Source organism: Fistularia commersonii, chromosome 1 (genome assembly GCF_037954325.1).
Source record: "Fistularia commersonii isolate RoL2024-O1a breed Wild chromosome 1, RoL_Fcom_v1.0, whole genome shotgun sequence".
Lineage (NCBI taxonomy): Eukaryota > Metazoa > Chordata > Actinopteri > Syngnathiformes > Fistulariidae > Fistularia > Fistularia commersonii.
In genome coordinates, this window is record NC_141284.1 from 2,395,165 (window position 1) to 2,421,951 (window position 26,787).

At 47.3% G+C, this 26,787-nt stretch overlaps 1 protein-coding gene and 1 long non-coding RNA gene across 2 annotated transcripts; both read right to left on the bottom strand.

Annotated features, from left to right (window-relative positions):
- Positions 1-499: 499 nt before the first annotated feature.
- Positions 500-7,523, bottom strand: rab3b (RAB3B, member RAS oncogene family). The gene is made up of 5 exons (XM_086143170.1): positions 7,296-7,523; positions 5,895-6,119; positions 4,595-4,713; positions 4,392-4,516; positions 500-3,326 (listed from the first exon to the last, which is right to left on the bottom strand). Exons 2-5 carry the CDS (start codon positions 6,117-6,119, stop codon positions 3,142-3,144), a joined length of 654 nt encoding a protein of 217 aa, XP_085999296.1. The 5' UTR covers positions 7,296-7,523; the 3' UTR covers positions 500-3,141.
- Positions 7,524-7,907: 384 nt separating this feature from the next.
- LOC147237092 (uncharacterized) lies at positions 7,908-22,782 on the bottom strand. The gene is made up of 4 exons (XR_015104523.1): positions 22,607-22,782; positions 21,294-21,408; positions 18,641-18,743; positions 7,908-8,188 (listed from the first exon to the last, which is right to left on the bottom strand). It is a non-coding gene; the product is annotated as an uncharacterized LOC147237092 (long non-coding RNA).
- Positions 22,783-26,787: the final 4,005 nt, after the last annotated feature.

A 26,787-nucleotide genomic window follows, 5' to 3' on the forward strand; every position in this document is an offset into this window, starting at 1 on the left:
CTTATTTCCTCTTTCTTGCTTATCTCATCCTAACATTATTTTTTTTATTTTCCTCAGACGTGTGCCCCTTTTTCTTTATAGATGGATAGGTAACTTCATTCATTACATGGGGGGAATTCAATTGCCAGCCTATCTAATTTGACTTTATTTAAAGAAACAATCCCATATATATATATATGTATATATTCTGAGAAATGACAGTGCCAAACTCATGACAGTAGCCACATTTTTTTCTCTTTAAATACAAATGTTCTCCATTGCTGTTTTTAAAAATATTTTAGTTTCTTCTTTGGGCCTTTTTCATTTTAATATTGGCTAAATGAATCATACTGTTCCATCATTGTCTTGAAGTACATTATATTCTAATATGACAATGAACTTTCTCTGTAACGGTTTCTCCAAAATCCTCTCTTATTATTGAGAGTGATTATTCAAAGTCATTTTCGGAAAAGAGGACGAGACAGAAAGTGACTCAAATAACCCACGCTGACAAACGTCATGATTAAAGACTGTTTTTTTTTAAATTACTATGATAATTATCATTATTATACTAAATCGCATCTATAATATACAAACATTCACAATATTTTGTACAATCACTTTGTGCTTCTCCCCCCCGTACAGGAGTGAACTGTAAGACGACAAGTTTACGTAAACTCTCTATAGACTCTGTCAAAAATAAACTCACAATCTCTAACGCCAGAATTTACAGATTCACTTTAAAAAATAATCATATGAAGACAATGTCAATATTTACGTCTTTTCCTTTTTTTTCATACTGATATGACAAAACACAGTTGGGGGGGGTCACACATGGGAACGTGGCTGCAGGAGATATAATTGTTTCTCATATCTTTGTAATATTTAATCATAAACTTTTCTGTTCGCGTCGCCCCCCCCACCCCCTTTGTCCTTTCACTTTCATAAAAACAACAGGCGACTCCATCAAATACAGCAAAACACAACGACCCTTTACACCTGAACACGCAAGAAACACCGCCATATGGGACCGTAAGGGGGGGGGGGGGGTCCACCTACACACTCGCACGCACACACACACACACACACACACACACACACACAGGGGTCATGGCGAGAACGGCCCGTTCAACTTTGGGGTCGAATCAAAGGCCGAGTATTCGTGAATAAAAAAAAATTCTCATTACAACAACTTGTTTTCTTGTTAGATTTCAGCTTTCGGCTTTAAATTCTGCACCCTTTAAAATTTTTAAATATTCTACCATCCTGATCATGGTTTGAATTTGGCCTTTGCTTCTTTTTTTTGGTCCAATATTTAAAAAAAAAAGTTTTTTTTCTCGAACGGGGCGGGACGGACGGATTTCCTTATTTGAATTCACCGTCCATGATTTTTGGCGACAGTTTGGCTCCAGGGTTTGTTTGTCGCGAAAGAATCAAGACGTAAAAAAACCACACAAACTTTGTTCTCGCCCCCGGAGTCCCAGTAAAGTACTCGCTGGGCAGCTGGACTGAGTTAGCTCTGCTAGCTGAGCCTGTTAGCCAAGGTTCTTTGCTTACACTGTTAGCCGACTGGTCTAGCCGGGTCTATTAGTGCTCTTCCATTAGCTGACTGTGTTAGCTTAGTCTGATGGCCAACTCTATTAGTTGACTCTGTTAGCTAACTCTGTGACTGGTCCAGCCGGGGCTACTAGCTGGCTGTGTTAGCATTTCTCCGTTAGCTGACTGCTAGTCAAATCTGTTTGCCGACTGGTCTAGCTGAGTCTGTTAGCGCTCTTCCATTAGCTGACTTTGATAGCTTAGTCTGATGGCCAACTCTATTAGTTGACTCCGTTAGCTAACTCTGTGACTGGTCCAGCCGGGGCTACTAGCTGGCTGTGTTAGGATTTCTCCGTTAGCTGACTGCTAGTCAAATCTGTTTGCCGACTGGTCTAGCTGAGTCTGTTAGCGCTCTTCCATTAGCTGACTGTGTTAGCTTAGTCTGATGGCCAACTCTGTTAGCTAGCTCTGTGGCAGACTGTGGCTAACCCTGGAGAGCTACCTGGGCAACCCTGCACCCCTGAGCCCGTGGGTACAAACGAACCATTTTAATTAGTATCGGTCCAGGATGTAACCCTACATGTTCTCACAGAAGGTTCCTAGTTCCTGCGGTTGAAATGTGATCTAATGTGTTTTCCGTTACCACGACCGGGGTCAAAATGAAACTCGAGTGCTCACTTCTCCTTCAATGGACTCCTTCGACGGGATTGGATTCGAGCCACTTTGAGCTGAGGTGGACCTGGGAACCGGAGGGGTCGTGTGAAAACGGACTCGGGCCGGTGCTGGTCGGCGGCGCTCTGTTTCCAGGCGGTTCGAGGGTTCTGCGAATGTGAAAATGATCAATGTGGACTTTGCGTCACCTGTAGGAGGCAGTGTTGAGCTGACCGGTTACCCTTCTTCCTGCTAAGACGTGACCTCTGACGCCACCTCGACTGGAGCGTTTTCTAATTGGAACGACCACCTAGCGAAGAATTAGCCAAGATCAGGATGGTGTGCATGCTGCTAGCTGTGGACCTCATGTGAGGAGTTTATTTTACAACAGCGACACCGAGGGACGGGTTGCGATGAAGTCCCAACGTCCCCAAAAAGGCGCCTTCTAATTAGCGGCATCTTAGCTTGTTGTTTTTTTTCTTAAAGTACCTAAATATCAAACTACAAACATGAGTAAACGCGACTGTACTCGAACACCCGGGGTGACGATCTGCCTGGAACGAGAGGTTCGTTTACGTATCATCATACAAGTACGACCATGCCGTCCTTTTCGGAGTGCTAGCGCCTTGCTGGCTAACAGCAGTGAAATTAGCGTAATAATTAGCATCATCAAAACGTCTTTTTTTTTTTTTCTTCCCCCCCCCCAAAACACGACAGGTTTTTTTTTTTTTTTTTTTTTTTTTTCGCGTGAGCGCCGCCGCGGCTACATGACGAGGTCGGAAAAAGGGGACGGTTGGTGAACGTTGGTTAGCAAGGTGGTTACTGACCGCTCACAGACGGGGACCGAAGCAGGGGGGGGGTTGAGGAATGTTACCACGGTGAATCTGTTTATCTTCTTTTTTTTTTTTGTTGCTTTTTCCTTTTTTTTTTTTTTTTTAATTCTCTGAGGAGCTCGGCGGCGGCGGCGGCGGCCGATCAGCAGCACTTCTGAGGTAGCTGGGCCGGCTTGTCGGTCAGTCTAGCGGTCTTGGCGCCGGGAGCCGCCGGCGCTTCCACGTCCACCCGCTCCGACATCTTCACGCAGATGATGTCCACCAGGCGCTCGAAGACCTGCCGCACGTTGATGTTCTCCTTGGCGCTCGCCTCGTAGTACTCGAAGCCTGACGGAAACAGGAAGGGGAACGTCACCGATGTGATGTCATACACCCTGCTATCTTCACGTTCTCCTGCCTGGGTTCTCTCCAGGTTCTGCACCCTCCTCACACGGTCCAAAAAAAGTCATTAGCTCCATTGAAGACGGACTTTCCGGATTAAACCCCGCCCCCTCGCCCTGATGTCAGCTGTGATTGGCTCCTCTGCAGGACCTCCAGGCCACCAGGCTGGAAGCTTGTTTTGCAACTCAGCTTGTGTGTGTGTGTGTGTGTGTGTGTGTTTAGCGTCGTCAGCCTTCGAGCGTGTTTGCGTTCTCCCGGGATCTCGGCCTCTTTTTGAGACGAGCTCCTGTTGGAGCTCGTGGATCCACGGCTCGGCCTGTGGTGGAACCTGAGCTGCTTGTGAAAGCAGAAGAAGAAGAAGAAGAAGGTTCCAGGCCTCCTGAGAAACCGGGACCTCCTTCTCCAAGTGTTTTTTGATTCTTCTCCAAGATTGAGCTTCAGCACAAGCACTCGTTTAAAGCTATAAGGACAATTGATCTGTTTTCCTGTTTTCTGATCAACCCCCCCCCCCCCCACACCTGTCAATAACATCGATTATTGATGCTAATGATGCTAATTTCTATTCCTACTTACCAAAAAAAGACAAAAAAAAAAACCTGCGTTATTGTACAGCCTTTACAATAACTCGCCAATCACCTACTTTTGCTCATTGACACCTTTTTTTTTAAGATTAATTCATAGTTTATTTTATTTTTAGCTTGTCTTGTCCTTGTATGTCTTGCTGCTGCTGCTGCTGAGGAACTATTTCCCAGACACGGGATCGTCGACGTGCTTCTCTGACACTCCGAGCGCCGTTAGCCTTTAGCACGTGGAGGTCAAAGAGGTCACACCCTGACTGGGAATTCGATCGATCGCCTAAATCTACGGGCGAGAATTCGCGGAAATCTAAGAATCAGCATCAACAGATCGGCTGGTGATGAATAGATATTTTCAGAACTATAAAAAAAGACCCGGTTTCGACTTCTGAGTAACTCCGGAGGATCATATTTTCACAGCTAGCTAGTTTCTCACCCAACTGGTCCGCCAGATGTTTCCCTTTCTCCGGAGGGACGACCCGCTCCTCGTCCATGTCGCACTTGTTCCCGACCATGATGACCTGGGCGTTGTCCCACGAGTACGTCTTGATCTGAGTGGCCCTGAAAGACACGGCGCAGCGGCGTGAGAGCGCCGTCGTTCACCGGCGCCTGGCGTGTGCCGCGCGACGGGTGACCGACCAATCCTGGACGGCGTTGAAGGACTCCTCGTTAGTGATGTCATACATGAGGATGAAGCCCATGGCGCCGCGGTAATACGCCGTGGTGATGGTGCGGTAACGCTCCTGTCCCGCCGTGTCCTGCAAAAACACACACACACACACACACACACACATTCAGTGATTTCCTTGGTTTCCCGCTAGCTAATTTCTTAATTCCTCCTGGAGAAACTTCTTAACATGATGATATGAGATGATTTCAACCAGGGGGTCCTCGTGCGGACTCACAGGTGACTAGTTCACCATTTCCAGGTGGCGACCGGGCTCCAGGAGTATTAGCCGCCGCCGCCGCCGCCGCGTCTGGTTGCTAGGATACGATCAGCTGTTTTTGCTTCACATCCCGTGGACTCGCTCGATAATCACCGCCAGTAAACGGTCCTCTAATTGACTCGTGATGTGGAGTGTCTGCATGTGTGTGTGTGTGTGTGTGTGTGGCACAGCCCTTGGCACACACACACACACACACACACACATCCTGCTCAGTCTGCTGGAAACCAGAAGAAAAAATGTGTCCGTTGTCGGTCAGAGGAAGCAGAGGATGAACTGGATCCTTTCAAAATAAAAGCTTTGGTCACGGGGATTAAGGGATTATATTTTTCTTTCTTTTTGTCGTCTTGATTTTGCAAAGAATCGAGACAACAGAGAACGCACACTAATGTCTGACACACACACACACACATAAATGGTATATCTAGTGTGTAAAATCTAAAATCTTCAAGGCAACTTGGAACCGGCACTACAAACAAAAACACATTTCCCTCCCCCTTCACTCCCGCCGTCTCCGCCTGTCCTCCCCGAGAGCTCGCTTTAATTGCCATGAGGTTGGCGTATTCACGCGTGTGTGTGTGTGTGTGTGTGTGTGTGTAGCGAGAGAGAGAGAGAGGGAGGGAGCCGTCACCATGGCAACAACATCACCGCGATGATACAGGCTGTCTGTTGCTTCCTGCGGCGGCCGGCCGCCACCGCCGCCGCCGACATCAAGCAGCATGACTCACCGGCTCGCTCTGCCGCTGCACGTGACCGTGCGTGGATGCACGCCGTCGCCCGCAGCGGGTCATGTGACCCGACATCATTGGCTGCGGCCCGACGCAGCGGGCCAGGTGCAAGCGTGCCGTCAGATTTTAAGGCGTTTAATCCGATTTATCTTGCGGTTTTCACACAGAAATCCCCCTCGCGGGTTCGCGTCTCGGAAACAAACCGCCGTTCTTCCTTCCTTCTCCTCCTCCACTTCTAACCGGCGTGTGTCCGAGGTGTTTCCTCACCCAGATCTGCAGTTTGATCCTCTTGTCGTTGCGGTAAACCGTCTTCACCTTGAAGTCGATGCCGACGGTGCTGACGAAGGAGTTGCTGAAGGAGTCGTCGGCGTAACGGAACAGGAAGGAGGTCTTTCCCACGCTGCTGTTGCCGATGATCAGCAGCTTGAACATGTAGTCGAAGTTCTGGTCGGAGCCGTCGCGCTGCCCGTAGCGCTGGTCTGCCTTCGCCATCTGAGGAGGAGGTGGACAAGAAGAAGAAGGAGGAGGAGGAGGAAGGTTTCCTTATCGGTTCAGACCTCCGTTATGCACAAAAAACACAAAAGGTTGTTTGGACGTCGAGGTGCGCTGGGGTGAAGGTCGACGTCTCTGCGGGTCGTTAGCTAGCGTCCCGCTAAGCGCACACCTTTTTACCTGCAAACATGGCAGGACAACAGCTGGATCTCCATCTTCTGATCTCTCAAGCAGAAACCACCCGGAAGGTCCGAAACCTTTGAGTCCTCTGAACCTCCTCTAGCGCCTCCTAGCGGCGAGCGGCTCAACCCGACGACGGGAGAAAAACAAGCTGCGCTGCGAAAGGTCGTGACCTTTAAGGGGCGGAGCCTCGATATCTCCGGCGTGGTCGGTCCACGGCTAAAAGAACACCAAGCAGCAGACCGCGACGTAAGCTTTTTTCGTAAAAAAACACGCCGCGCTCGCTACGACACGTAACCCTACGGCGCTCGTGTGACGGGCGGCTGCCAGTCGACATGGCAACCGGACACCCGCTGATGGAGACGGCGAAGCACCTCCAGAAGCTGATAGGAGCATCCAGAAGGATCAGGCTTCCAGATCATCCCGCAAGAACGAAAATAAAAAGGATGACCGGCGATGTTTTGTGTGTTTTGTCGAATTCTGAATTTTCAACTGAATATTTTGTCAAACACGTATCTTTTACTGTTTGTAAAAAAAATAATCTTTTAACACAAACCGGTCATCTGCTAAAACAACAATTAGCTTGACAACTTCTTGTAAACACCCAATGCTAATAGCATGGTAATGTGCTGCGAACTACAAACATGGAGGACATTTTAACCCACACACACACACACACACACACACACCTTTGTCATTTTTATTTTAGAAAAATAACGTATCAAATATCCCTCTTAAATCCTCACGTTCATGGACAAAAGGTTTTTTCAAGGTGATTTTCAGAGGAAATGATAAAATGCGGGATTCAGACCTGAACGCCCCGCAAGAACGCGTCTGTCCGTGGATCCCCGCACGGACACCTGGCTGACCATTAAGAGACGTTTAGGTGTGTGTGTGTGTGTGTGTGTGATCTGTCAGGCGCAGATGCCTTCAAATAACATCGAATTAAGGTGTGTGTGTGTACGCGTGCATGTGTGCGTGTACGCGCCTGCTTACCTCCTCTGCCGGGGCGGTGTGAAGATCCACCGATGTGTCTGGACGAGCCGCTTCCGGGCGGATCCGCTGGAGGGAAGGGCGCAAGGAAGGAAGGAAGGAAGGAAGGAAGGATGGATGGAAGGATGCTTTTATTTCCTCCTCGGTGTTCCGCGGTTACGCACGCGTTTCGGCGGCGGCGGGAATGTTTGCGGTGCTTCCTGTCTCCTCCTCCTCCTCCTCCTCCTCCTTTTTCCTCCTAAAAATAACCTCCTCCGAGTGCGAAGCGGCTTCTTCCGGCGGTGAGTCAGAACGGCGGATTCCCACTTCCGCTTCCGGTCCTCATCCCGCAGGTCCTCGCGGTTCAAAGGTCAAATCGACCACCTTCAGGTTCATTCATTCATTATCTCCACCACTTTGTCACAGGGGGGGATCGGAGCCAATCACGGTTGCCGTTAGGCCAGAGGCGGGGTTCACTCTGGACCAATCACAGGGCTTCATGTAGAAACACGCCACCTTTCACGCTTTCATCGGCTCAGTCGCACTTCCGGGTTTTTGGTCCTCTGGATGTTTTGGGAGGCGGAATTTCTATTGCTTATGAATAATGGAAACTGAATAACAACAGACATGTCCAGCGTGGATGCAAAGCATTTTATTTGGAGTTTGAAATAAGAGAATTAAGCCAGTATTAAAGAAAATAAGAAGTCACAATGAGTCAAACTTTCCCGGTCCGTGGTCGATGTCGGTGGCTCGGGTTCGAATCGACACGAGCTGGATTGCGGGTGGCGATTCCACAACGGCTTCCTGGCGAGAATCCGCTCGGACCGGTTACACTTTCGACTCGTACGCGCAGATCGGACCGTCATCAAGTACCTGCTTTAAGAACGCTCTCTTTCATGGACTCACTGACTCATTCACTGAAATGTAAAAAAAATACACTGTAAAAACTGTTGATGCAACTGCACTTTCAAGTTGCTATCGCTTTGCTTTTTTTCCCTTGCAACTTTACCTTAGTGCTTCTGTAACTTTGAAACCAAATCAAAAGAAAATGTCACTCCATATCTACCTCAGCACAACTCGTCATTCTCTGTGACAAATAGTATTTTTCACTTTTGCACTTTTACTTTTTGGGACTTAGAACAACGCGCTCTGTATGCGTGGATGTTTGGCAATATTGACAATAAAGTTGGCTTTAACTCCCCGGAGTTGGTCACAAAAATTGTACGATTTTCAAATGCGATGCGTCGCAAGCTGGGCGGTTGGTGACACGTCCCGCCCTTCGGACTGGAACTCGTATGCTTCAGAGGGGAATAAATGCTAGCCAAAAATCCGCCATCAATTGGAGGAAAAATCTAGTGATTTGTCCAAACAGGTCAGGATCAAACTAAAATCATAAGTTCTGTTTTTTTTTCCCCACGTAAAACTAGTCACCGGTGATTTCAAACGTCTTGCGCACATACTCTTTCTGCACTGTCCTCTGCAACACAAAGGAAAACAACAAGGTGATTGCTCATGAAAGTGCAGGTTCCGATCTGATTCGTTACTTCCATTAATATCAGAATGAATTAGATTACATCATTCGTAAGCCCCCACCACCAACCCGATAAAATGAAATAAAGTAATAAAACATGCACATGATTTGCCCTTTAGCTTGCTTAACATGGTGCCGGTTGCTTGGACTAACGTCATCAAGGTGAAGCGTGAAGAATGTGGCATTATGCTTATCAACTGAAAGCAAGAGTGTAGTTTTATAGGCATTTCGTAAATGTCGGTTTGCATCTGCTTGTTGAAGTTTGACAGAGGGTGGGGACGGCTATGGGGCTACCGCTATGTCGCTGCGGCATCAGGAACTAAGTCGAGAGGGGAGTGGAACAGCCTCAAAGGAGGATCGGGATCCATGGAAGGGTTTGATGATAGTGACAGTGAGATCAGAGGGTGTTTGGAAACCGAGCAAAGACTTTGGAGTTTATTCAGGACTCTGTGGAAGGGAGTTGATGAAGGCACGGTTAGTTGCTCCATGGCAGAAAGGCACCCTGATACCTTCAGAAGTTTCCTGTCAAGGTACAAGTCACCTATTGACTCATCTATGAAGCAAAGATGGTGGCAAATGTGATTCCAAAGTTCTGGGAAACCTTTTGGAGTGAGACAGGAGTTTCGAGTGGTTTCAGTGACCACAGATGGTCAGTTGGTCGCCTTTCTTGAGAAAGGCGAAGAGAGGGAGAAGATGAGCTTGCATCGACTCTTGGATTTTATCAAGAAAGTTGGTCAGGACATGGTCAGTAGGACATTCTTGGCCCAGCATTTTGAGTGGAGAACATACAGATGGCTGAAGCTGCCATCGAGGAAGTAAGCGGACACTAAAGATGAGAAGAAAGTAGTACCTCCTGGAGGATACATTTGAAGAAGGAGCATTGGTGATCCTTGGTTGTGACTGGATTTTGCTCTGGGATGGGGCTCAGGTGCGCTGACTTGGTGGGTAAGAAAGCATTTCTCAGCAAGTCAACGTTGAGTCCAATTTTGGAGACTGAGGAGAGATTATTGTGGAGGCAAAAAGGCGATGGGGTTTTTGTGCTGATGGCAAGTAGAAGGGGACAAGATTGGTTCACACGTATGTTCACACTGTTGAACACTGTAAGTGTGTGCTTGGAGATGGACTTTGGTTCACTGAGGAGTTGGACAGTTGTCTCAGCTGATGCTGCGCAAGATAGCTGTGACATTTCTGAAGGGTACGTTGCCTTCGGTAAAGAAGTACTGCCGTCACTGTCCACAGTGATCGACCAAGTACCAAAGAGAGTGGTTGAAGCTGGAGAAATGTGGTGTTGTGAACCATCACAGCAGCCCACATCCAGAATGTGACCCAACCGGACCAGGAGGGGGAGATGTGTTGTTGAACGTCAGCAGCAGTTCCAGGAATTCAGTGGTATTACATTTGGGAGACGCTTTTAACCAAAGCTCCAATTACAATGAAGATGCCAGGGATTGTACCCAGGACCTCATACATGCGAAGCATGCGCACTACCACTGAGCTACATACGACACTCTACCACTGGACCACCCAGGAAGAGACTGGAAGATACTGTGCGACATGTTTGAGTTGGTCATCACTGACTGATGAAGGAGAGTAGTCAACCAAAGCAGGCAACAAACTGGGAGATGTAAGTAACAGGTAGTGAGGACTGGGATGAGGCACGAGGACAAAGCAGTCTTTGGCATTGTCAAGGGGTAGACTCCTGAGCCTGCTGGTAATGATGAACATGATATTGTCCTCATAACTTTGATGGAAAGGACTTGGCTATAATTGGTGAACTACCAGCTTGCACAATGTGCAGGTGCATTTTTATAGTTGATCAAATATCTCATCACATTACAGGAGATTGGAGATTTGGGTCCAGTAAGGGTCGTTTGGATCTTCGTAGCCCTTGTTGTTGATCCATGCGGTAAGGGTGTTTTGATCGGCGTTGGTCATGACACCCTTGGGTTGAAGCTGTTTGAACCACTCATCAACCATGTTAATGGAATGTCCTTGAAAGCTATTCATAAAGATGGCCAGTCTGGTCTTACTTCTTGGGGTGTTCTGGAAGTCTTTGAAGTTCTTGGTACTGTTCAGCTTGAATCTGGGGAATGCTCCGATGATAGTGAGCTTGAAGGTCCCAACAACATCGTCTTTGCTCATGACATTAGCCAAGTGTGTCCTAAAGGACGGTGATACTGTACTGGGGAACTCCCGGTGTATTTCTCGAGGCACGTAAACAGTTGGAAGTTGAAGGCCATGGTACTTTATCACATTAGGAATGAGGTTGACATCTAAAGGAGATGAACCTGTTGCTACTTCCAGCATGGCCTTAGTTAAATTGCTGTTCTGGTTCAACTTATGAGCTTGCTTCAAACTGTCCACAGGTGGCTGGTGATCTGCATTGATAAACCTCCCGACTCCAGGATTTCTAATGGCATAAGACTTCCAGTCTTTGTACAATTTTACTTTTCCAACCTCTTTCTGGAGTCTTGACCGGCTTTCTTTTATCTTCTGTTTTGGAGGTGCGGCTCCCTCGGCCATGTACCAGTCCCCTCCTCTGATTGAGTCTGTCAGCTCTTTGCGTTTGAGGAAAGGCTCCCATTGGCCCGGGTGTTGCAGTAGAGTTTTTGCCTCCAAATCTCGGAGTCGATTCGCCTCTGACTTGACGTCTTCCTCGCTGGCTCCTGGCTTCATGCCACGTGCCATAGCGTGAAACAGACAACTCTTTCCCTGGCTGGTAACGCTCACGGTTTGATTGTCGACGCGCACGTCGTAGTGCCCGTCCGGGTGCAGGTCACTCTTGGGTCTGTAGATCAGTGTCACCGTCTGATGGGCAGGTTTAGTGCCCGGACTAAACTGCTGCATCTTGGTCAGCTTGCCGTGTTTGTCTTCTGTTAGGATCACAACCCTAGTGCCGGTGGTTTCTGACAGGACCTTGATATCCAGGATGGTGCCTGGAGTCGTGGGTTTCTTAATGTTTGCTGCATGAGACTTTGAGCGCATCCCGGACTCTCTTCCTTGGTTCACGTCTCCTGGCATGTGTGTGATGTATCTGTTGTTCTGTCCCGCTCGGAGCTTCTCCTCCGTTCTGGAACTCTTCAAGCCTTTTCGCACATAACTACCAAGGACTCCATTCAGTTTGCCTTGGACACGAGAAATGATGTGAGAGGAGAACTTCTGGTTGAACACTTCTACGTAAGCATCTGCTAACAGGGTACTGATGGTGCCGGCCAGCTGTTGTTTGAATTCTTTCAGCATCGCCCTTTCTGCTTCGGCCAACTGTCTTTTCTTCGTGTTCTCTGTGATACCTTTTCCTTTTTTAAACTTGTTCACTTCATTATTCAGGTTCAAGAAGAACTTCTCCGAGAGGGTGACCATGTTAGCGATGGCATCGGCTGCCAGAACGGCCATATGAGTGACCTGGATCGCAGTCAGAATGGCATGCGTGATCTTTTTCCCTTTGGCTTCTGACTGAGCTTTGTTAAGCACTTTCGTGATGGACGAGTTCAGTTTTTTCTGCCATTTGAGGTCAGCGGTGAACGGCTGCAATGCAGTTGTACTCAATTTTTTGAAAATGTTCAAAAGTTGGTCTGTTTTGAATTTATCCTTCATGAGCTCAGAGAGGGGTTGGTGGTTTCCGAGGTGTGAGATAATTATCGAGTCGATCGATTCAGCCAAGGGATCTTTTTCAAGATTGGTTTTCACTTGCTCAGCTATTCCCTTTTTCACATCATTCTTAATGGCCTTCATTATTTCTTTCAAAATGGCCTCTTCTGCCTTCTTAAATCCATAGCTTGCAAGCTCTTCAACCATTTTCTTTGCAGTGACTTTCACTGCATTTTTCACGTTCGCCTTTGCCACGACGCTAAAGCCCTCTTTGACCTGTTTGGACAAAAATTTGGGCAGTGCCTTCAGCTGTTTTCCGAACTGCTTAACAAGCATTTTAGCCGCTTTGAAACCCTTGGCGATCAACTTTCCAACTCCGAACCCAATGAGAGATATGGCGATAGAAACAGCTTTGTCGATAGCCCATTCTTTCCAACTGAATTCTCCAGTCACCATGGCCTCAATGCCCGAGATGCAGTCCGAGATGCCTTCAGTGATCAGCCCAATGCCGACCTGAGCTAACGTTCCAAATGTAAATGCGGTCAGCAGAGCTCCACCGACAATCTGCAGTAATCCCAGGAGGAACACCAGAAGTCCTTCCCAGCAGAAACGAGGTTTCTCCTCCACAGCGAAGACATATTTCAGACCTTGGCAGTACAGATTGAAGGCCTCCATCTGCAGTGCGTCATCGGCGGTTTTAATAAGGGAGAACACCGGTGATTTCTTAACTATTGCATCCCTTCCTTTCTCTTTTATCTCCTCCAGCTTCTTGATGCCCTCGTTTATGTTTTTATTAAGGAAACTGAACAGGTCGTTCCTTCCAATCAGCTGTTTCTCCAGGCTGGATGGGTCGCCTTCGGACGAGTCCGCAAAGGACATTTTTGCAAACTGTAGACAAACCATACATTCTTCGCTGAGGTAGGTCAGGGACTCCTGTGCCTTCTTGAGATCATCTCTGGCCTTATCCAGATAACCTTTAGTCTCCAGCTTGACCGTGCAGTAGGCATGATTGTAGAAAGCGATGGATGCCCAAGTTTCGTCTTGCTCCATAGCTTTTTCAAACAACCTGTTACTGAGGGCCCAATTTTTTTCATCCATGGCGACGTTCCCAAACCTGATGTAGTGGTAAATGCTGGACATTGGTGAAGTCTGACTTTGAGACAGACTTTTGGCCACGGACAAATCGGCCGTCAAGCTTCTCTGCAAGTCGTTTCTTTTCAGCTGGTCAATTTCCTCCGACTTAGTTTGCAACCAAATCCCCCAGAACTCGTTCAGGACTGCGACAACAGCTCTTTTTTCGTCCTCATTTGTGGCCTTGTGAATATCCTGAAGGGTCTTGCAGTACTCTGAGAACAGATCTTCTCGCAGCTTCATCTCAACGACGTCATTCTTCATTTCACGATACTTGTCGCTCGCAAGCCTGTCCCTTGTTTGCTTCGCCTCGTCAAGGGAGTCCACTGCCCTGTAGGACTCTTGCAGATCAGAGGTGGTCATGATGACCTGAGCAGATCCAGGCTTCCCTTTGCGCGCCGTTCGTCCGAACGCCTGGCGTTCCACTCGAGTGTTGTCAGCGAGGAACGAGAGGATCACGAATAACCCGCCGTTGTTGTTCACCTCCTTGGAGACTTTAATGTTTGTGCCACGTCCGGCCAGATTCGTGGCCACGATTACGTCACCCGGACCAAGTTTCTTGTCTATTTTGCTCAAGCTGTCTTTGTCACTGCGGCAGTACAGAATGGGCTCACCCGAGACGACACTCTTCAGTTCCTCGTGGATCTCAGTGGCCTTGTTGATGGTTTCGCAGATCACCAGGACTGCCCTTCCATCCCTGTACCAATTTGGAGAAATCTGAGTCTTGACCACACTTTTGATTTCAGATTTCCAATCCTCATCTGAAGTCTTCAGGGTCCCTCTGACCTCGAACAACTTCCTGCGATTGAAAGTTGGCATTTTGCAGGCCGAGAGGGTGGGATAAAGGTCCTTCAAAAACAACAGTTCCTTTTCGCTTCCGATTGTCCCTGATGTTCCGTATATTTTCCCTTGGTACTTCTCAAAAAAGGCAATGTTGGAAATGTAGTTTGTCACTGTTGAAATGGTGCTGAGTTTGATCTTGTGTTTAATCTCTACAAACTGCTGGAGGCCATCACCCCATTTCTTGCTCATTTCTATGATACCCGTGGATCTGAAGTCCACTGGACACACGGCTTCGTTCTCCACAACATACTCCCGTCCCTTCCTCAGTCTCTTTGCCAGGAAGGCATTTTCAACCCACACTGACAGTTTCTTCTCGATCAGGTTCTTCAGGAATCCCGGGATGCTGATCTTTTCTTTGTTGTTAGTGCAGGGAGTGAACTGAAGCTTGTGTGCAATCATTTGGGCAATGGGCTGGACGATCTCCTCTTCCGAATCGTAGAGAGCGCAACAGAAGCCGTCCTCCAAAACGACAAATTTGATGTTTGGAATCTCTTTGTTGCTGTATGAGCTGGGCTTTCTGAGGCAGAGCACTCCCTCGTCATCCAGGGTGTACACAGTGAAACCGTAGGGGACGTAGTCCTCCATTTCCCCTAAAAATTGTACCACCGAATCCTGACTCACACTCTTCAGTTTCTCCAGGAGGCCGTCTTTTTCACAGTTGTGAATCTCCTCCGTAAATCCATCGGGCACGCGGCCCAAGTTTTCAGCCATCTTTAAAATGTCCAAGGGGTCCTCAATTTCACTTCCTTCTGTGTCAATGGAGTCAAATATGGCCTTGAAGAATGAGGACGGGGGTCCTTGGACGAAGGTCTCCGTTCCGGTGGTCAGGAAGCCGTACTGGTTGACGTGGGCCCAGATCATGGCCAGAATACTGTTCAGGTGCTGCATGGAGGCCATGGGACTGGACAGGTAGGTCAGTTGCACTCCCTGATCCAGCATCAGTGAGTCCACCTCATCGACTATGATGCACTGATAGTCGCGATCGGGTCGCACGTCCTTCATCTCAAATATCTGACGGAGGTGATCCGCGGCGAAGGCTTCGATTGTTCCATAGACCACGTCCTTCTGGTAGCACTGTTTTCTATCGTCATCCTCAGTTTTATTAGTGTTTGTGTCGACTGTGATGCCAAAGTGCGAGTAGAATATGGTCCACTCTTCGGCATCTCTCTGACACAACACAGAAGAGCTGGACAGTACGTCGACCTTTTCCCCTCGAAAAACTCGCAGCGCCGCAAACATCGATATGACGCAGGACTTCCCTTCTCCAGTTCCCATCTCCAGGAGCTTTCCAGTCTCGGATAGGGCCAGGAGGCACCAGCTAATCATCTGAGTTGCTCTGGGCCACCATATTTTCTTAGCAATATGTAGATGGACAGCGTTACAGAGGACAGCCAGGACCTCCTGAAGGTCTTCTGGGGCTGAGCTTTGGCTCAAACTTCTTGCTCGCTGTTCATCCTTGTATTTTTCTATTTCACCAGATGTTATCCAGTTTTTGACCCCCATTACGATGGAGTATGACTTCTGCAGTGTTTCCTCATCAATGTTTTTCATCTGCCGTAGCTCTTTAAAAAGGCAGTCGATGCTTTTTTCTTCCTCGCTGGTGAAGCTCTTTCCTAGATGCTTGATAAGTTCTTCTGTTTTAAGGTTACTCGAGTTGAGGAGCTCAAGGAGAGACTGGTTGTTCTTGTCCTTCCACTCAGATGACACCTGGTATGTTTCCATCAGATGTAAAATCTTCATGATGGAGGTACGGTTTTCATCCAGATGGTTCTTAGCTAATGCGAGGAGGAGGTCCAGAGCTTCAACTGGGGGCCACAGTTGTTGTCCTACAAGATCTGACACCACCTGATAGATTTCTGTGTAATCTTTGTCAGGGGTCTGAAAGTTAATTACACAGTTGAATAAAGTCTCTAAACACAGCAGTTTGCCATCTGAATATCCTTCGTTCCACTCGCTTTCACTGTTTTCACAGAAGGCTCGAAGGAGCCTCTCAAGCATTGTCAGAATGAAGGTCTCGCTGTCGGCCACTACTCGCCAATTCAGCTTTTCGCTAATGGTAATGATATTCTTGCCGGTGGCCTCCTTCGGGTTTGTGCGCAGCGCCCGAAAGAGTGCCAGGATGAATTTTTGCCTCACGTCCTCATCCACATCTTGGAACTGACTCAGGAGGGTTTGCAGTATGTCCGCAGCAAAAACCAGGTTACCGTTTTGCTTGAGTATGGACAAGTCCAGAGCTAAGGAACCACTGAGAACTTGTTTTTGGATGATGCATTCTCGGCTCAGAGGAGGGCTCCCAGTTTCCATCACCTTCCAGCCAGTCTGACAGTAGTCGATGATGAAGTCCTCCATGGTACCGTACACAATGTCTGCTTTGTAGAGATCCTCCAGAGGCTCCTTAGTTCCTTTTTGGTTGGTCTTGACAGAAACACCGATGTGTTCGTAAAAATCGGACCACTCCTTAGATTGCTCATCAAAGTTCAGCACAATGTTTACTTTGGCTGAAGTGTAAACATGTTTGGCAACAAACATGGCTGTGACACAGGGGTCCTCATCCAATACCACCACGTCATCCTTGGCACTCAGACCCAACACACACCATCGCAGCATGTGCTGCACTGTGGGCCACCAGCCTTTGGTGTCAAAGACTGCTTTACAGAGCAGCGCGAGGGAGTTCCGAATGTCAGCTGGATTCATGTTTGTAGTTGCAAAGTAATCTCTCGTTAGTCGGTCATCCTTTGGAGCGTTTTGTGAATATCGTAGGACGCTACTGACAAGATCGCTTATGAGGTTGACATCCAACGTGGGGTGTTCAGTTCTTACTTCTTGCAGAGCTGAATCCAGACTTTTCTCGTCATACCTTTTGAGAGTCTCCTGGAGTTCCAGTTGGAATCTTTCAGGGCCAACAGAGTCCAGGGTCTGGATGACGGAGCGTCCGTCGTCACCCGTCCAGTCAGGTGGAATGTCGTACGCTAGGATCACCGCGAGTACCTCCCTGACCGGAGCCTCCTCTGCATAATTCTCTGTCAAGGCTTTGAGCAGCGCCATTGCCTCTGCTGGGGTCCACTGGTTTCTCTTCACCAGCCTGAGGAGCATTTTACCAGACTCGGAGTGGCTTTCTGCTCCACCCAGGTGTGTTAGTGTGGAAAGGAGAAGCTCCAAGCACCGAAGTTCCATATCTAAAATGAACACAGAGGCTTTTCCCACTGCATTCTGCAGCGATGCCGTGAGGGTCCCCAAGAATTCTACGACTAAGAGATCCTCGGCGGAAACATCTCCCGCAGCCCATCGTTTGGCAATGAGAGCGGCATCCGAGTCGCCTCGGCCGGCGTTGTTGAAGTAGTGCATCAGGTTCAGGTACAAGGCTTGAGTCAGCAGGAAACTCTCAGGAACGCTGCCCACCGACTGGCTGATGGACTCCACCAGGGACTGTAGCTGGTCGGTGATACCCTGGAGGAGGAGTTCCTCAGTTGTCTCCAAGGACAGGGCACACAACTCAGTGATGAACACCCGAGCGTGAAGCAGAGTGCCGAGAGACGGAGGAGCCTCGATCCACTCATCGAACAGGAGTTTGTCCAGGCCTGCAAGGATGTTCTGCAGCTGCTCAGGTGTCAGCTCGGTCAGACTGAGCCCTGAAAGGCGGAGGCCACATTTTGACGACAGAATCTTGAGAAGCTCGTCTCTGTCGCTGTCAGGGTTCTTCTCAAACTCATCCAGATGACCTATCAGAACCTCATGTTTGGACTGCTGCTCCTCGGATATCTCCACACTCTCTTGTTGCTCCTGCTGTTCTTCAGCCTGTTTCTGTGACTCCTCAAGTTTTCGATTCAGTTCCTCTTCTCTCCTCTTTTCTTCTTGCCTCCTCTCTTCTTCTCGCCTCCTCTCCTCTTCTTGCCTCCTTTCCTCTGCTTGCCTCTTCTCCTCCTCGGTCCTCCTCTCTTCCTCTTGCCTCCTCTCCTCTTCTCGCCTCCTCTCCTCTTCTCGCCTCCTCTCCTCTTCTTTCCTCCTCTCCTCTTCTTGCCTCCTCTCCTCCTCTCGCCTCCTCTCCTCTTCCCTCTTCCTCTCCTCCTCCCTCCTTCTTTCTTCCTCTCTTTGTTTTTCTTCCTGATCTCTCAGTGGCTTATAGAAGCAGTACTGACACTGATACAGCTCGTTGTAGCCAACTGGTCTGTAGTATTCTCCGCCATTGAAAACGTAGACGGTTTGTCCCAGCAGATTACTTTTGTAGAAATCGGAGAAGCTCCTACATGGACTAAGGACTTTATGACAGTGGACACACCTCAACCGGTCCCCCATGTGGCACTCTTTCGGCACTTGGTTCCCCATCTTGAATGGGTTCCTCAGTGGGTCAGAACTGCTCTTCAACTGCAAACCCTAGGTTCCTAAAAGACAGGAAATATACATTCACTGGATTTAATAATTTGTAATCATTTTGGTAATGTCTCACACCACTTGTCATGCCTCATATCTTTGATCAAGCCTTCTTACAATCTCACATTATAAGCTGATGTAGTTTACATCTTTCTATCCCCATATACCTCAATTGCGTATTCATACAACGGCTGCTCCCTTCTTCCACCCATCCAGCTTCTACCGCTTATCCAAAGCTGGAGCAGAGAGGTCCAGAGTTCCCTGTTCCCAGCCACATGTTCCAACTCTTCCGGGGGACCTCGAGGCACATCCTGATTCTTCCCTGTTCCCTCCTTCCAGATGTACATACATCCCCCGGGAGGCATCCTGACCAGCTGCCCCTCATCTGACTCCTCTCCATGTGGAGGACCAGCGACTCTGAGCCCCTCTGAGAGTCCAATCTCACCGAAAATGAATCCGACTTACAACCGGCAATGTGGACCAAACTCCGAAACCGAACAGCTCTTGTGATGGGATTCGGCACCCTATATTTCCAGAGCATCCCCCAAAGGATTGCCCGCGGGACACGGTGGAATGCCTTCTCCAAATCCACAAAACACATGTAGACTGATTGTCCAAACTCCCATACCCTTGAGGACCCTGCCAAGGGCATAGAGCTGGTTCACTGTTCCACGACCAGGATGAAAACCATACTGCTCCTCCTTGATCTGAGGTTCAACAACGCTGCATAGACCTTACCAAGGAGACCGAGGAGTATGTTGGAGCACATCCTCCGATCCCTTTTTAAAAAGGGCAATCACTGACCCCGGTCTGCCAGTCCAGCGGCACTGTCCCTGACGTCCACGCAATCCTGCAGAGGCGAGTTAGCCAGGACAGCCCTACAACATCCAGAGCCTTGAGGAACCCAGGGCGGACTTCATCCACCCCTGAGGCCCCGCTACTGAAGAGCTTTTTGACTGCTTCAGCAACTTCCGCCCAAGAAATACGCGACTCTGCTCCAGAGTCCCCCGGCTTTGCTTCCTTATTGGAAGACATTTCAACGAGCTTCAGGAGGTCTCGGAAGTATTCCTTCCACCATTCTACGACGTTTCGCGTTGAGGTCAGCAGCGCCCTATTCCCACTGTGCACAGTGTTGACGGATCACTGCTTTTCCCCTCCTGAGCTGCCGTAAACTGGACCAGCATCTCTTCAAAGCCCAAAAGTTGTTCTCCATGGTCTCCCTGAACTCCTCCCACACTTGAGCTTTTGCGTGGGCCACCTCACGCTGCTTGGCCTCCCGGTACCTGTCAGCTGCATCTGGAGCCCCACAGGCCAGAAAGGCCCGATAGGACTCCTTCTTCAGTTAGTTGACATCCCTCGATTGCCTTCGAAAATCGAAGATCAGACTGAATGGAAACAACTCTGAAGATCTAAACTACAACAAGGAACAAAGGTTTGGGTTTATCTCATTACATCATTTCCTTGTTAATGTATTCACTCATTTTTTACAGTTCTTATCCTGCTTACAGACTGAGTGCTGGCAGTCTGGGGCGGGTCGGTAAGGGGGTCGCCAATATGGGCGGACCCTGGGGCAGGTGGCATGGTCTAACCTGGACAAGTCAACTGTCGATCATGCATTCGCCCTCCCTACTTTTTCAATGAACCTACTGTTTTTGCACTGCAGTAGGAGGGCCTGGTGAGAACCGAGCAGGAGAACATGGTGGCTCCACAGTGGGAGAACCCAGTCTACCACCGCATCAGACCCTTGATTAGTTGCTTCATCATGTTTGCCAACTTGCTTTGTCAGAGTGTTACTTTTGTATTTTATCTACGCTGTCCCACTGCTCACGTTCTCTTCAATGGACCTACTGACTATTTTTGGACCCAGGCAAGAGAACATGAAGAGAAGTCGGGCAGGCATGGGCAGAACATGGAGACTCCACAGTGAGATGTTAAGCGAATAACAGAGAAGAATATGGAAATAGAGGATGTGGATACAAAACAACAAGGCCATGTACAGTGGAAACAACAGAAAACAAGATCTAAAAAGTATGAAAAGAAACAAAAGAAAACATACCAAATGAGTAAGGTGTCCTGGAGAATATAGCAATACTACAGATCGGAGCAGAGATGGAGGTAGAGCAACATAGGGATGGAGGTAGTGGGGTTGTGCAAAAACTATCAAAAAAATTGGGGGTTATGCAAGTGAGTAGTATTGGTGCTGCAGAAAAAGATGCATATAAACACTTATTGGTTCTCTTTGGCCTGTTTGCCATTTGGGAGCCCAGACAAAGGAAGGTACCGCTCCTCCAAAGACATGGTACAGTTTAGCGTATCTTGGCACTTTGCTAGTAAATCATCAACCATAACTTGGAGGCTCAGTCCAAGAACTTCTGGCACAATAAGGAGGTTAGAAAATTGGAGTCAATTATTCACAGAATCAATATGCATTCAGGGAATCCTTGAGTCTGAACCTGTTTATTCCTTCATCATAAAGTCTTGGATTGATTACTGCTTGACCCGTTCAGATAAGGACACACTCACACACACACTCACACACACACACACACACACACACTTACCTTTCGGTGCAGACCTGGTGTTCAGTCCAAATTGCGGTGATCTCTGCCGGTTGGGCTTTACCACGGCGTCCTCTGGCGTCCCGAAGGCGTCCACACTCCTCTTCAGATCCACAGTCTGTGAATAATCCAAAAATCAAACATGTGAACATGTGAAAGAAGAATTCTCCGTTAGCAACAACAGGCTGTGTGTGTAAAAACACACCCGTTATTGCATAACGATAAATATGAAACAATTAGGAAACGTATCAATTGTGTGATGAGCCTTTGAATTTTTAATTTGTTTTTAATATCTGACCCTTCTGGACTCAAATTATACGTATTCCTTCTAAATGTAGTTAAAACCCAGAGGTCTAAAAAAAATAACTGATAACATGACACAGATATTTTTCTTGTTTTTGGTTCTTCTTTTTTTTTTCTCCCCCAAAGACGAATAAACAGGAACTACGAAGACATAAATTTGTGAATTTTGACATGCTGGAGGAACCTTGAACACGGTGGGAGCAGAGGGCGGCATGTTATCATGAGAAATATAAAACAAATAACGATAACATGAAATCCGCTTTAAATGTTTGTCCACTGATCTGTGTGATAAATGGATTTTCTGTATAACTGCAATCACTTTAAACAAAAAAAATGCTGAATGTGCGCATTTCCTGATCAAATTCCGGCAGTGACTCCTGTTGTCACGACTAATAAAAAGCCCATAATGATAAGAGAAAATAAAAATTAATATTTTTTCCACTGATCTGTGTTATAAACGTATTCTCTGCCTGATTTGAATCACTTTCGCAAGGAAGGACGGGCACATGGACTTTTAATACAAATATACGTAAGACCACAAATGATTTTTGGTTTAAAAAAAATAGAAAAAAGAAGAGATAAGACAGAATTATTTGAAAAGAATGTAACTTTAAGTGAATTTTTCTTCTATTTTTTGCTCCCCTCTTGATGATTTAATGTATACAAATAATGCTGAGAACAGGAATGGATTTTAGTGTTCTGGAAAAAAAAAAAGACAACTTTTTGAAAAATTTGGGGGAAAAAAATGACGCTTGGGGAATTTTTCTCTTCTTTTTCCTTGACAAGCAGCCGGAGTTAAAATCTATTAAGTGACAGAATTTGAAGCTTTTAAAAACAACCTCAAACTCTGTTGTACAGCATGTGCCCGTTTGTAAACATCAGGATGAAGATACTCTGCTTACAAGCGTACATCCACGGTGCGATGAAGAGCAACCGCCCCGCGGGGTCAAATACATAAACCCATCAAAACCAACGGAATAACGGATTCACAGAGGCACCGAGATCTGGCTTACCAGCTCACCAGGGGTGGGGCGGGGGTCGTCCCGGGACCACGGAGCTCAGGGAGCCGGTGACCGGTGTAGCAACTCTCCCGAGCGGCAAGGTGTTCAAATACCCGCCGACGACGTCACATTGTGGGCGGACCAGATAAAATCCGCCCTCGACTTGTTACTGGAAACACCCGGAGGTGATAAATAACTTGATTCCATCTTCCTCCTCCTCCTCCTCCTCCTCTTTTTTTTGCTCGTTACTTTCCGTTCCTCTGAAGAGGATCAGCAGATCAAGCTTTCGAACCTGAACAGAAAAAAATAGATCAAGAAAGAGAGTGTGAGACAAACCAGCTGAAATACTAAAAAAAGGCATTTAAAAAGAGTTCTGGAGAGGCGGCGTTCATCCTGGACCGTTACAGGACCCTTCACTTCCACTCAGAACTCATTTCAGGCATACAACTTTCGCCCCCTCATTCACCGCCTAGACAATGTGGTGTCTCCAATGAACATCCTTTATGTTTTTGGACTGCGGGAGGAACCTGGAGGAACCCATCCCGGACCATCGCAGGGCCCTTTGCTTCCATTCAGATCTCATTTTAAGCATACAAGTATCGCCCCCTCATTCACCGCCAGGACAATGTGGTGTCTCCAAAGAACATCCTGCATGTTTTTGGACCGCGGGAGGAACCTGGAGGAACCCCACGTAGACACGGGGGTGACATGAAGATGTCACGTTGATTGAATCCAACCCTCAGGTGGAAGCGCTGAGGAAGGGAAGGGATAAGAGTAGATGCAGATGAAATAAGGGCATACAATTTGAGCCGTTCGAGCCATTCCAAATTACGGGAATATCTGTCGGCGGGGCTTTACCATGACGTCGACTACCAGGATCCGCTCCCCTCAAGTCTGTGAATAATTGAAAAATCAACAGATTAATGTTTGAAAGGAAGACTTTACAGTAAAAGCTCCCAGAGGCTTTACCGTGAAGTCCACTACCAGCATCTGCTCCCCTCTAGTCTGAGAATAATGAAAATTCAACAGATTAATGTTTGAATGGAAGACTCCCAAAAACAAGGAAGTCCTTCAGATTTTTTTATGACATCTGGCTGTCCATATATAAACACTCCCATTATTACACAATGATAGATATGGAAAAACTGGGAAATGCATCAATTCTGCCAAGAGGTTGTTTTTATGTTTTTTTAATATCAGACCTTTCTGGAGTCAGATTACATGTATTCATTCCAAATATGTCGACATTAGTTAAAACCCCTGGGTATAAAAAAAAAAAAAGAACTGATGACGACAGATAATTTAGTTTATTTGGTTCATTTTTTTTTCCAAATCAGAATAAGGAGGAACTAGAAAGTGCTGAACAAGTGAACTTTCGACAGTCGAGAGGAACCCTGGTCCCCGTGGGAGCTGGTAGGCTCACCAGGAGGTGCCAAGACGATTCTCGGAACATGGGAACATCATCTCTTCGACCATCTCTTCTAGGCCTTCGGAACCAGTCACCGTCCACTGGTACATTTATTCACCTATGTTTAAAAGTCTGCATTTTTTAGCATCTTTTAAATCTTTGATTCAGTTCTATTCCGACTTGAACTTCTCTATGAAAAGACAGGGAAGAATCAAGTCGGGAATGTCAAAATAACCCCTGTAACAAGCACCTGGAGGAGTTCGGATCGCTGCCAAGAGCTGGCATTTATTCAGAGAAAATATGTTCAAGTGTTGTGTTTACCTGCTGTTGGCAGCTTTTGACAAGAGTGGGCAACAAAAATCAAATACCAAGCTCAGCCCCTGCTCAACTCTTGGCAGGTAACACCTACAATCAGATAATCTGTCAATCAGAAATTAATTTGTTCTGCCCTCCCAGCTCTCTGGGAAGGGAATGCTGGCTACCTTGGATACACCCAGTTGCTCAAACACTTCATTGCTATATCTATGTTTGCATACGTGGCATTAAAAAAATTTGTTTCTGGGAATTCTTTGACAGCTGAAAATAAATCATGGGGATTTGACACAAAGTAAATCCTTTTAAAAATTTGACAAGCCTCCTCACACTGACGCCATGCAGCTTCCAGGAACAGGGAAAGCAGAGCCTTCCTGGGAAACACGGCTTCTCCTTCAGTCACGGGTTAAATCGGACGTTGGACGGGTTCGGAACTCTGAAATAGGCGATTCCTTCTCAGGCCACCGGTACCTTACCTGCACTTCCGTTGTTTGACCAGCAGGGGCTCCTGCGTCGACCTTCGGCTCATCCCCCTCCCTCGGGAAAACACCCACAGGCGATGTTATAAAACAAAGACGGAAGACGGAAGAGGAGACCTCATCTTGCTCGAAGGGTCGGGGGTCTGCGGCCCGTAAAGCGAATCGGGATCGGGGGAGTTTAACTCGATGGGTCAGGGAAACTCAAGGAGAGGTACTGGAGTGGCCGCAAAAGGTAGTAATCTGATCGGTCTTTTCCAAGTCTTGGAAAGGGTGACGTATCACAATCAACAACCAATTGGCGAGCGTCGATGAGGCTGGGAAAAGGGAAACCAAAAAAAAAAAAAAAAATTTCCAGAATGGTACTGGCGACAGATGGTATCTTGTCCGCGGTACGGATGAACAGGGACGGCGAAGGACGTCCCATTCAGTTCGAGTCTTTTACAGATCTTTCCAAAGTTTTCTGATGTATTGGTAGCTTTAGTCATCTTCAGACATTTCCCACTTTCACAATCCTCAAACTCTCAGGCATATTGGGGTTGGTGAAGTTGACGTCCTGACGCGAGCGGGGTGTTGCTATTGAAATATGCTTAATGCAACGTTAGCTTAACCACCGGCCAGAACTACCTTGTGGATCACAAAGTCAGGTAAGCGTAGAGCAAAACGCTAGTATGAAGAAAAGAAGGGAATTTTGTACATAAACAGATGCGTCCCTTTTGAACATCATCAAATATCAGTGCTTGTGCGTCCTTTCCATCACCATGGCTTTTAAGCAATGCGTCCACTTGAGGGCAGTGCACAGAGTTCTCTTCCAAATTCCAAGTTCTGTTTCAGATGTGATCAGTTACGGTGATGGTAGATGCGCAGGTAATGATGTACAGTCTGAGAGTAAGCGGTGGGGATCTGTGAGGCCATTACATACCAGGTTGCCTGTGGACGGTGAATTCCCCTCCCTGGTCATACCCTTACCATGATGCCCTCTTCTGGTCTGTGCCCTTTCGCCAGTCGCACTTGAGCATATGGCATAACACTGCCCGCCACCACCAATTCCAGCGGTACTGTTCCACTGGTCTGCACATCCAGTAAAAAAAAGGATTTCTGAACTTCTCGTGAACCTTAAGGCTACAAGGTCAGAACTCTGAAACCACCACACCTCCTTTCCTAACACTGATGTTATTAAGTTTCCACAGAAAAAAAAAAACACCAAAGGGCAATCTCCTATAAAGTCTATGTTTGGCAGAGAGCCGCAGGTTTTGTTTAGAAGATAAATGTTTCACTGTTAGTACTTGCTCTGGCAAGATATATTTCCTCCAAAGAGTTCTTGAAATCGGCTCCTTTTTAGATCTGGTTCTGCTGATTTCACCCGCAACCTCTCGAGTTCCATAACCGTCCACACCCAAGAGTGTCCAAAGTGTTTTAGTCGGGCCAAATATTGAAAAATAAACTATAAGTTTACTGTCACTATAAGTGACAAATTGACACATTAATACTGTGTGTAATTCTAACTCACCTATAATGTGAAGAGCATTGGACTCAGTGGGAGAAGTGATGCTAACCTTTGGATTGAAAGATGCTGGTGTTCTGATTTAAAATGGAAAATCTTTTTTCACATATGTATGTTGAACCGAACAGGCTCATCCTTCTTTTCGAGTGGTGTCTCTTTAGAGGAAACTTGGCGTTATCCAAACTCTGATGGAAGCTGATGTTGACTCTTCAGAGAATCATCACATTTCAATCAGTTCTAACTCCAGACTCTCTTTCATTTCTTCTGCATCCACCAGGAAGAAGGTTGAGAACAGCTTGATTTGTTTTTCAATGACAGAAAAAAATCTTTGAACCTGTAAATGAATTCTGTCATCAAGGACACAAATTTCTCAATTTCAGCAGAAAAGTCGGACTTTGGAAAAGCAGACTTGATTTTAGACACCGCAGGGAAGTTTGCAGCATTAAGGCATTGTAATTGTGTCTCAAGGCGAAGCTTTCACAGAAGGCTTTCA

Excerpts from the sequence above, each read along its gene's own strand:
- rab3b (XM_086143170.1), bottom strand. The coding sequence starts at position 6,119 with ATGGCGAAGGCAGACCAGCGCTACGGGCAGCGCGACGGCTCCGACCAG. Across the intron at positions 4,517-4,594 it reads TTCAACGCCGTCCAGGATTG|GGCCACTCAGATCAAGACGT; the intron begins GTCGGTCACCCG and ends CGTGTCTTTCAG. Across the intron at positions 3,327-4,391 it reads ACATCTGGCGGACCAGTTGG|GCTTCGAGTACTACGAGGCG; the intron begins GTGAGAAACTAG and ends TGTTTCCGTCAG.